This window comes from Branchiostoma floridae, unplaced genomic scaffold (assembly GCF_000003815.2).
Source record: "Branchiostoma floridae strain S238N-H82 unplaced genomic scaffold, Bfl_VNyyK Sc7u5tJ_1593, whole genome shotgun sequence".
NCBI lineage: Eukaryota > Metazoa > Chordata > Leptocardii > Amphioxiformes > Branchiostomatidae > Branchiostoma > Branchiostoma floridae.
In genome coordinates this window covers 68,592-80,047 of record NW_023365785.1, presented here as the reverse complement: position 1 = coordinate 80,047, position 11,456 = coordinate 68,592, and the positions used below count along the sequence as shown (strand labels likewise).

The following is an 11,456-nucleotide window of genomic DNA, read 5'->3' as shown; positions in this document are numbered from 1 at the left end:
ACGGTAGGTTCTAGCTCTGACATTCATTATACACTATATACAGTCGCTTCTCTGTGTTTCCGTCTGGGAACCCGGACCACCCAGTAACGTCTGGAATCGTCCAAATTTTGGACGCAGGCGCTGATTGGTCCCTACACATGAGCGAATTATGGAACGGGTTCAAGCGCTCGTTCGGACCGGTGTTCCAACACCGGAAAAGCCCCCCGCCTCCTTGTGCATGCGGGCGCCGGCCTGTTGTCATCGAGCAAGCGTTCTAAAACCCATCCCTTGATTCGCTCATCAACTGGTGTCACCATCAAACGGTTTGAATGCGCATGTCTCCAGACGGATAGCAGAAGCGAACATAGGAGCGAACTACTATCCGGATGGTACCCTGGCTACATTTCCCTAGATCTTGAGAAAAAAAATGCCAATGACCATAAACCGTGTGTTGTTCATAGCAATTACAAACTACAATTAGTCAATCCTCGCAAGAGGCACTTTTAGTGTTAGTGAACAACCCGTCAACTGCACCACTCAGAACTCAGGACTGTGTACCACCGACCTAGCGCGCGGCTGCAAAACTTTACTTGCTGATGTCAGTTTTAAACAAACTTTCGCTAATCCAACTGACGTGTTGAGATCAGTTTAACTGGCTAAAAGGGAATTGCTCACCGCTAAAACACGCGTCCATGCAGCCGTTTATTTTTTGGGAGTCAGATCAATATTAGGGTACCCACTCGGAGTAATACATCTATGAGACCTTAAACAGTGGATTTAGCTGTAGTATACATGCAACCACTTTAGGTAATATGTTATTACTCCAATTATTAACTGGTTACTCTAGAAGGAATTGTATTTTAGCTGTATTTACTGTAACAGTATTACAAGCCCAAGTGAGAAAGAACGTACAAGTAAGATCCTATTTATTTCTATTACAGCAAAATCATGCCCCAATTGGTGGACTGAATATGACGGCAAATGCTACAAGTTGGAGAAACAAAAAGTCAAGTGGGAACAAGCGAACGCACAGTGCAAACGCTCACGTGCAAATCTCGCTTCCGTTCTGAATCCTGGGGAGAACAAATTCCTGAAAAGACTCGCGTCTACAGGTGAGGTAGACAAATTATCAAAGCAGAGTTTTCATTCGGGGGATATATCATCCACTAGCACACACAAACACGCACACAAATGCACACACGCGTGAGCGTGCGCATAAACACTCACACATACATACACACAGAAACAAAGACGCCTATACGTATACGCACTACACGTAAATATACGCACATACATACACACACAATTGAACACACAGACGAATACATTATACGAACATGCATATGCGCACAAACACGCACGCACACAAATGCAAATTCAAGGGGGCACACCCCAGTTTATTTCGCGTTTCAAATGGTGGCAACACAGCCTGAAATACAGCTACCATCTCTTCCAGGGAATTATCCTGAAGCAGACAAGCTGTCTTGAGATGTTTATCGTGAGATCGTCTGGCGCAGCGGCGGGATTTGTGCCTCGTGACCGAGAGGTGGCGAGTTCGAATCCCGCTGCGTGTCACCGATCTTGTACCCTTGGGAAAGGCACTTTACACGGATTTCCTCACTATACTCAGGTGAAAAATGAGTACCTAGCTTCGGCTAGGGCCGTCCCTCGGATAGGACGTTAAATGGAGGTCCCGTGTATGGGGAGAGTCACACCCCATGCACGTTAAAGAACCCCCACACGTGCGATGGTGCGGTGTGAGATGGAACAAACCCTTCTGTCTGGAGTTGGTGATTCACTTCAAATCACCCGGTTGGAGGCCTGGCGAACCTCCATACCGTATTAGCCAGCGAAAGGGTATATCACCCCGTAAGGGGCGGTATAACCCCGCCGCGTGTAGACATGTGCGAACATGTGCACATGTGTGTATGGCGGCTTTGAAAAGGTGTTCTTAACACCTGTTTCGCCATACCCTCCAAATGGAGAATCCTAATAAATAAATAAATAAATAAATAAGCTGTATACGGGGTGAGAGGATATTCCTTCAGCTACACGACCAAATGAGTTGCGATCCTTCAACGTCTCTAATTTCGAAAAAATTACATGTCAAAATAATCCACAAAATCGGGCATTTTTGCATTGGATAAAACCCATGAAGAAGATTTTTCCGGCAAATACGACTGCAGAAAGATGAAAACCTTGCGAGTAATCGAGCCAATTATAAAACTAATATGTGTTACAGTTTTTAGAATCATCCAGGGCGCGCGGTCTTGCAACTTACCCCCCCCCCCCTCCTCCATTTTTCGGCACAGAATGCAACGCAGACATTAACTCAAACCTAGACCCTCGAAACACTTTCGAAACTTTTCACCGTCAAGTACGCTCGTACATTCAGATGAACCCCACGAAAGCAAATACGCATACATATACTCGCATACACACAGAACGAATACACAAAAACGAAAGAAATAAAATAAAATAAACGATAAGTTTAACAAGACATTTTTTATTGCAGCTCCGGAGGGCAAGATTCCCCTTGTCTGGATTGGGCTATCACGTGAAAGCGGTAAAGACTTTAAATGGTCAGATGGGTCACCATCAGTTTCCTTCGCGAATTGGGCTCCGGGCGAGCCGGGATGGGGCGAAAATTGTGTTGGAATGTACTTCAAGGTTTGTGTTTTGCTGCTTTTATTTCAATCTGATAAAGAAGTTCAGTGCACAGTGAATACTCCAAGCAGTCAAAGCCTCGAGGCTTGTATTTATAACTGATGGAACACTACAAGACAAGTGTTGGCAAAAGAGCTAGGTCGGTTCAGTCGAACAGAAGTAGAACGCAGCAACGCTTAAAATTTAAGATTTACTCCTGACACCAATATCGGTACTTTAGTTTGTCAAACAGAAACACAAAGACAACACGATGGCAAATTTTGTGTTTACAGCACTTGACAGCACTAAACAAACAAGAAATCTTTTTTAAAAAGCTGTGCCTTGCCGCGTATTTTATGTTATTTTGGTAAGTTAGACTAGATTCTACGCTTAAAAATTTATTACGCTGGACCACATACAGTAACATGCGTCTAGAAGAGCGTTTTAATACTCGCCTGGAATGTACCATTGTCTAACTAAGCCATGAAACTCGGCAAGGAAAGAAGGGCCTTTGGAAGGGGCTTTGGAAGGGCTGGGTTAACAGGTCCGTCCATCCATGGATCCATGGAAGAAAGCTGGCGTAAAGCCTTGCCGGCGGCAAGGCAAAAACACATTTAGTCCAAGAGCGTTTATTGAATGTAACTTCCTACCTACACATATAATGACATCATCAAACAAGAGTTCTGCGACCTCATACCTCCATGAAATATGGAGAGATTTTGTAAATTTTATGCAAATGACTTGCACATTTACATGGATTATGCATGGTGTTCATCAGTGACTAACATACAATTCCCATCATCAATCATTAAGAGGTTTTGCATTTTTTGCTTATACTATGCAAATCAGTTCCTCATTAGCATATTTGTTATCAACTTATGTTCCATCTATCAATTTACATGTGTTACATTTATTGTAAACAGTTATTGAAATTATGCAATTTGCACATTAATTATGCAAATTAAGTCCTCATTTGCATAACATGTATATCATTATGAACATCTCTGCCCAAGCTACCCGCATGCGTAAAATGATGTCAATCCAGTTATCCTCTTTGGAAGTCTTGACAAAAATGCCCCTGCAGTTCCAAAAATTAATTGCAGGGGGTTGAAACTTGACCCACTTTGTCATGACGCTAAAAGCCATCTACCACTAAAATGTCGAAACCATGTCATGTCCGGGACAAGAGATACTCTGAAAAAACTGATATGATAGAATATTCTCATTAATTATGCAAATATACTCCTGTTTTGCATAATCATCATTTTATTTTGTACATGGTGTAAGGTACCTACATACCAAAAATCATGAAAATCCGTTGTTCCCTTCTTGAGTTATCCACTTCAGAAGTTTTTGACAAAAATGCCCCTGCTATCCCCAAACTAGTCACTAGGGTTCCCAAACTTGTGTCACTTATTCCTGAGCACAAAAGCTATCAAATAGTTAAAATTCGTGACCATAGCTTGTTCAAAGCACGAGATAGCATACCGGAATTTGCGCTGCAGTACCAAGGGCATTCGCTAGGGGGCCCAAAATGTAATCATTTCCAGCTTTCATCACACCCCTTCAACACATCAAGTATGAAACCAATCCATTTAGCTATTTTTTAGTTACCTTGTTGACAGACAGACACACAAACGCTAGTGAAAATATAACCTCCATGACATTTCATGGAGGTAACGTTAATAAAGAAAAATAATAATCTGGTACCAAAAACCCACCAGATGTAACAAAAACGCGGAAATCAGTAATATGTCCCAAAATAGGCACTTTTAATTTCCAGCACATACGTAAACTCTTTAGAATAGAATATACTACTATAGAATAGAATAGAATAGAATAGAATAGAATAGAATAGAATAGAATAGAATAGAATAGAATAGAATAGAATAGAATAGAATGAGACGAAATAGAACAGAACATACCTGTATTTTACCATCCTTTGTGTTTCTGTTGATAATGGGTTATTTCGGGTGAGTTCAGGACAGCGTATACAATGCAGATGACAAAACTAGATGAATTTGCAGAGGAGTTAATCAATGTTTTCAAGTTAGCAACCGTGTGATATACGAAAATGTGCGAAACAATTAACACTACAAGTGATTCATTCGTAAGTCAATCTCGCCATAGAAATGAGTGTTCCGTATGAATTCAAAAATCAGTTTGTGTTCATTTTCAAATGACGAGATGCAATACATAATATTCGAAATATGTTCTTGATTACAAATAAAAACTCCATTTATGAAATGATCCTGTGGTATGGTTGGAAATAACTGCAGACATAAGTACTATCAATATAGTAACAACAACGTAACACTCATATCCGTTGATGTTTACTTTTCAACAGACCGGCAAAAATTGGATCTTTGGAAGAAAGAGGAAGAGAGGAGAGTGGAACGACGAACACTGCTGGTCTCACTATCCTTACGTTTGTAAGCGTCAAAAATAGAAAATAAGCACAAAATGCGACTTTCTGTCAATAGATTAATCAAGCAATTAGGTTGAACTGAACGTTAGACGTCTTATTTCTAGTTTTATTATGATAAGGACTACTGTTGACTTCAACACTAAGAATAAGAAAAGAACAGTTTCTCTCGATGAATCAAGAAAGTAGTTTGGATTGAAAAGCTAGTGGACTTACTACATTACCTTTTAAGTACCACTTTGATGATGGCAAAGTTGAATAGTAAAGAAAATAATAGATTGAATAACTAAATTTAATTTAGTTTGGATTAAAAGTTAGTGGACTTATATATAGAATGTCTAAGGTGCATTGGGCAGTGGGTAGAGAGCCTTGCATTCGTTAGGTCGTGAGTTCGATCCCCGGTCGACGAAAGACTTTTAAAAAATGGTACATGTTGCTTAACCTGCTTGACGCTTGGAGTATGGTAATTGAACACACAGGCCATTGGACCCTTGACGTAGTGATTGCAGAAATCTGCGTAGTCCAAGGACTGTAGAAATGACTATGGGCGCCGCCCGATGCACCATTTGGTGCATGCATGAAAGACTTTCAGCTAACTTTTAACATTTTCAAACTTATTCGTTGATGGCAAAGGCCTCTGATCCTTTTTTGGCTGGGTTGAAAGTTGGTGTACTTTTCAAATAATTTGCATGTCTTTTGTATCAAGTGATGTTTTCACAGAGAAACTATATGTGGTTTTGTACAGTGAAATAAGAACTTAGTTTGGATTGGAAGTTGAATGAAAGATGGTGAACGTTTTTTGTAGAATCTCTCATCTATTTCGTAGGAGATATAAAACTCTTTTAAAATAGAAGATGAGTATCGAGGAGTCAATAAGAAGCCAGGTATATTGAAACTTGATGGAAGTTGTTTTAAAACCTTTAAGTGCCAGTAATTATTGTGGAACTGTTTAGATGTAACCGTCTTATCGAAGAGATCAAGGGACCTTCCTGGTGTAAGTGGATCAAACCATTCTGGTGGCTTAAATGGTATAGGGAATTTCCCGAGCAGTCTTCGCCCATTGGGTCAGTTAGTCCTTCCTCACAGTGAGCTGGTCTCAATCATGATGTTTCTGACCTAAGGCCCCCTTTCCACTAGGACGGCGATCGTGCTGCGCTCTCACTGCGACCTAAATAACATATGTGAAACCTTCGCTTTCACACTGGGTATATCATACAAAACGTAAAAGTGTGATTGAGAAGACAACAAAACACACAAAGTGTAACAAGATTCGTTTACTGATACAATTCGTTTAACGATGTGTCAAATTGTAGGTCGCAGAGAGAGCGCGGCGAGAGCGCCGTCCTAGGTGAAAGGGGGTATAAGGCAAAGGGATGCTGTTACAGTTACAATCAAATCCGTAACCTTGGAGTGGCCTTCAGGTCACAACTTGAAATTACCTTCAGGTCTTGTTGTGTGGCGACTATTAAGTAAAAAATAAAAATATTTGAGGGTACCTGGGACAATGTATTTATAACTTTTCTCTACACGAAACGACTTACCATACAAGTTTCACATGTAGAATGTTTATTCATCCATATTTTGGTATTTATACACTGACATAAGCTATACTTTCTTGTCCTGCAAATATGTAATGAATTGTAAAAAAAAGTATTATGACTTTAAAAAGACAAAAAGACTTTTGACCAGTAGAAAAACAATCAGTGTTTGTAGAGAGTTTTAGTAGTAGTCAAGAGAAAGTAGACTTGCATTATACTTGTATTTTTGCTTAAAGTCAGTCGGCTACTTGTGATGTTTGCTGGCTTATCCCCTTGTTTAGTTTGTATGTTTTGATGTGGAAGACATTACGAAAGTCTCGGTACTTTTGTTGCGTCGATAAAGATGATACTAAATGCAACATCAATTGATGTCTAAATTTTGCAGGTTTGGAAAAGTAAGTAGGAATCAGTGTGCTACTACTTTTAAATGACGTGAAGCAAACTTGAACGGTTTCCATCCAGTATCATGCATGAATGCAATGACATAATGAAACGTAGATTGGAAGTTCTGTATTCAACATTAATATAGCTGATTCCCAAAACAAGGGGACTTCATAAACATTCTGGAACTTTCTTGAATTTCAAGTTTGCTACTTGTATCAAGGGACGCCTTAGAATGATTAAGTCATAAGTAAAAACGTGCTGATTTTTTCTTGTGTTTTGACTATAGCAACTAAAGCTTGCTGTAGAATGAAATTACAATGATGGCGTATGACATTTTGTATCAAATTTTAGTATCAACGTTACGCCCCCTTTAGGTTTTCACTCGGGCGGCAACATTTTGCAACCAAAAATCTTCTACGTATTCCAAAGGAATAACATTATGGTTAAGACATTGATTTTGTGTAGTTTGTTCATTTCAAGTTACTCACTCAAAAATCATGTTCAGGTTATAAAGCCATTCTTCATACAGATGGAGAGGTGACCCAACTGTTCAATAGTACGTGCACACAAGAGTTGACTGTTACAATGACAAAACGAAAATGCTTACCTACTATCTTGTTTCTTGGAGAAATCGGAATAAAAGTAAAAAAAAAAAAGATTAAAGGATTTTCGAACACAGATGCCAACAAGACAATAGCAAAAATCCGAGAAAAAATGCATGTTGGAAAAAGATTTTGGAGAAAAGATCAATTTTATTCAATGACGACAATTCAAGGTTGGATCTTTTAGTAAAAACTTGATGATAAAGGAACAATAGCAAAACATCTGTTTATAACATGTTGTATAAGCGTCTAAATGTACAACATAATTTCGTTGATTGTATAATTTGTCATAATGAAAAAAAATGTCATCATGATACAATTTTTGAAGACCCCTGCCGTTGTGTCATGAAAGGCAATAAAAAGTAGTCAATTACGTTGACATATGTGTATGTTTCATCAATTTAGTTATCTTTCAGTGGAGTAAGATAGTCTTGTTCTCAAAGGATCAACTCAGAGCAGGCAATAACAGATAATACTATAACTTTAAAATTGTTGTCATGAAATGTGTAATTCAGTCACTGACACTTGTGCTAGTTTAGAAAAAAAGGTGTTTTTAGGTTTATCTGTATAGAAGAAGTAAATCAGAACAATGACTTGGTTTTGCATAAAATCTATTTATTACTCCCTCCCAGCTGCATTTGCCTTCATCCCTCAACCACCTCAACATACCAACTTATGTCTAAACATTGACAAAATAGTAAGTGGATAAAACAAGAGGACTAAAATACTTTGACAAAGACAGCTACCAACACGTAAACTGAACCCGATTATGACATGACATTTTTTCTATTCTAAAATACATGTAGATAAATTATGAACATTGGCATTAAGCCATAAAATCACACAGTTCCATTCACTCTTGCATAGTTAAGAACCCCTTGTCTACTTGTCTACAACCATCCTCTGTCACCATTCATTTTCACTGGCCATTTGGAGACGAAATTCGACTGTACCTTGTTACTAAACCGGAAGACGTAAGATACAAATCCACAATTTCTGTACGAGTAGCCTTACCAATATCGACATCAAACAAGCGGCCTTTATCAAAGTTAAAAATAGATATTTATGCAGGAATGAATATTACGGGAACAAAACACACCTACTCCCTCCCACTACCACAGCAAATTCTCAAATACGATCCATAACTGGCCATATTCTTCATATCGTTAACATTGTCGTTCTTCTACATACTGTTATAGTGAAAATTTAGGACAAGGGATGATTACAAATTCAACACTGGTACAAAATTAATTTTGCGCATCTCATTTTCTCAAGATTTTGACATGATTCATTGTAACGACGTGTTTTGAACGGAACTCTCCATCTCTGGCATTACAGGATTCGGCATTGTGTAATGAATATGAGTATCACAGAGGAGGAGGAGGAGGCTGGTCCCTGCTCTTTAGCTCTTTATCCTCCGCAAACTCCATGATGAAGGCAGTAGCCGCAGTTGCTCCTTGCTGTAAATTTGCACAAAATAAGGGAAACTCTTAGTTGCCATTCTCTCCTACGCTTTTGAAAACATTGTATATTTTCTACAATTATAGTAGCTATCTAATAGCATCGTTATATAATTTAGATGCATGAAAAATACATGAGATGATCGTACCTTTTTGATTTCAAGAAATTGTATTGTACATGAAATAGTATGTGTGCTACAGAAAACAACACTATGAAATTGTAAGGCCGTTATTGCACGAGTATCACATTCAGATCAACTGAACGAGAGGACTAAGTTTTGATACATCCGCGTTTGTCAAATGAAAATTGATACTTGAACAATAACCTTGAGATGATAACAAAGGTCGTTATCTAGGGATGTGGTTGGATTTTATTTCCATTTCAAGTTGAAACCAAAGAATCGGTCCCATGCCCCATGAAATCTTTCAGCAAATGCAGATGCAATTTTGATCGTAGATTTTCTTTAAGAATAAATGCACTAATAGCAGATCTACATTTATGAAATGAAACTGAATATAGTACTTACAGTCATGAGGAACTCCATGTCCGTAGGAGCCATGTCAAAGTCCATGGTAGAGAGATAGTCCACGTCCACCCCGATACATCGGTCTATGTCCTTCTCCTGAACAAATTTTAAAAAAATTGTAACGTTAACAATTACGGAAATGTTTGACCTTTAGAGTCATGGGATGTTCATGAAAATTCATAAACATATGAACAGGTCTACTTCCCAGTATATTCTCGACCACTAATAATGATAATCTTTATTGCGAATTCATGCCCGAGAGCTAATTGCAGACAAAGTAAAGCAGTGGTATACATAATTGTATACTTAACAGAGAAGGAAAATCAGATCTATAGATGAAACAAAAGAGAAATAACGCCTTATCTAAATTTAATTCTTCGCGCCACACTGAAATTAATGAATAGAGGAATCCTCACAACTCTGGGAACAAGAGCCACAAAATGGCGTGTAGTTCACAAAACATGCTAATAGATCACAAACAGTGACGTTACGGCAGGTGCAGGGAGTTGTGGTGAGATTTGATCGCCCAGCCACACAGGTAAGAAGGTTCAAAAGTTAGGGACGGAAAGAATCCACTCCGGCCAGCAAGAAAAAGGGCCAGACGAACAAAAACTGTACGCTGACTCGGTCGCTTCATTCGGTCCTTATAGGAACCGGCCATGCATTAGAAATATGGCACCGTATACACTTCAGGGTTGGTCATTAACCCTATATTCTATGCTTTTATATAGTAAACAAGTCAGCAAATCATAATCTTCATAGAACAGAATGAAATAAAACTCATTAGTTTCAGTTTCATTGTTGCGATACATTTACTAAGATCTTGAGATGGCCTCGTCTATCTCTACGGAATAGTAGTTTGTTTACTACATGACGAGCTTTATATAGTAATACGCTTTTCTTATTAAGAAGGCCGGTTGTTGGGGCATATATAATACACAGAATTATACACTTACAGAGAGTGAGTTCTTGCTGCCTACAAAGTCCATGAGAGTTCCGTAGTACTGTCCGGCAGTCTCGACAGATCTGGTACCCAGGATCCTTCTCTTAGCCACCTGTAGAGGCGCGTAGTTCTGGTACATGTTCAGCATTCTGTCCACCGTCAGCTGTTTAACAGGGGGAAGCAATGGTCAGAAATCTGTTGGTATCCTAAAATGGTGCTCAGAATATTTTTTATTACTTTCAAATGATCAAGTGTTCAGCCTATTTGCGAGTGCAACTGATGAAATTTTTATAGCCTTATGCACAAACATGTACGTTACACTTTTTTCATACAAATTCTACTTCAGTTCCAATGTGTATGTCTATGCCGTGGAATTTATCAAACGCAGAGTATTCATACAAGCTTGCACCATGAAAATATTTGAAGCATAATACTGCAACAGCGCGATGTATAAATACATAACCAAAAATGTGTATCCCTAAAAAGCCTGTGTAGGTATAGCCATGAGTCACCCCGTTTGTTCACAACATTGGACCAAGGCAAAATTACTGAGTAAAAATGCCTATCAAAAGTATCCTATCATGTGTTATACTATCTCCGCTTTACTTTTTGGCAGGCTATCCCTCTCAGAACATAAAACTGAGGATACACAAGCCAAATCAACAAACACCGCAACTGATTACAATAATGCATGTACCTCCCTTTCCACATACGTTATGATAACATGAAGATATACCTTTCCATTGACGTCGAGAAACAGCATCTGGAATGCCACGTCCTTAGAAGGTGCCTGCATGGACTTGATGTCCTCTTCGGTTACAATCTAAGAAAGACAGGAAACGTTATAATATTAAATGGTACTGATACCAAATTAGCTATATGATGATATAGCAAGTATTTTTACTGTAACAAACCAATGTTTCACTGTGTGCACTACTGTGCAGCACACTTT

The 11,456-nt window shown here is 38.8% G+C and overlaps 1 protein-coding gene and 1 long non-coding RNA gene across 2 annotated transcripts; one reads left to right on the top strand and one right to left on the bottom strand.

Annotated features, from left to right (window-relative positions):
• Nucleotides 1-856: 856 nt before the first annotated feature.
• On the top strand, nt 857-5,280 carry LOC118408476. The gene is made up of 3 exons (XR_004830305.1): nt 857-1,091; nt 2,495-2,649; nt 4,973-5,280. It is a non-coding gene; the product is annotated as an uncharacterized LOC118408476 (long non-coding RNA).
• Nucleotides 5,281-8,168: 2,888 nt separating this feature from the next.
• Nucleotides 8,169-11,370, bottom strand: LOC118408484. Its single transcript, XM_035809300.1, has 4 exons — nt 11,241-11,370; nt 10,518-10,667; nt 9,562-9,657; nt 8,169-9,034 (listed from the first exon to the last, which is right to left on the bottom strand). The coding sequence occupies exons 1-4, from the start codon at nt 11,298-11,300 to the stop codon at nt 8,942-8,944; spliced, it is 399 nt and encodes a 132-aa protein (XP_035665193.1). The 5' UTR covers nt 11,301-11,370; the 3' UTR covers nt 8,169-8,941.
• Nucleotides 11,371-11,456: the final 86 nt, after the last annotated feature.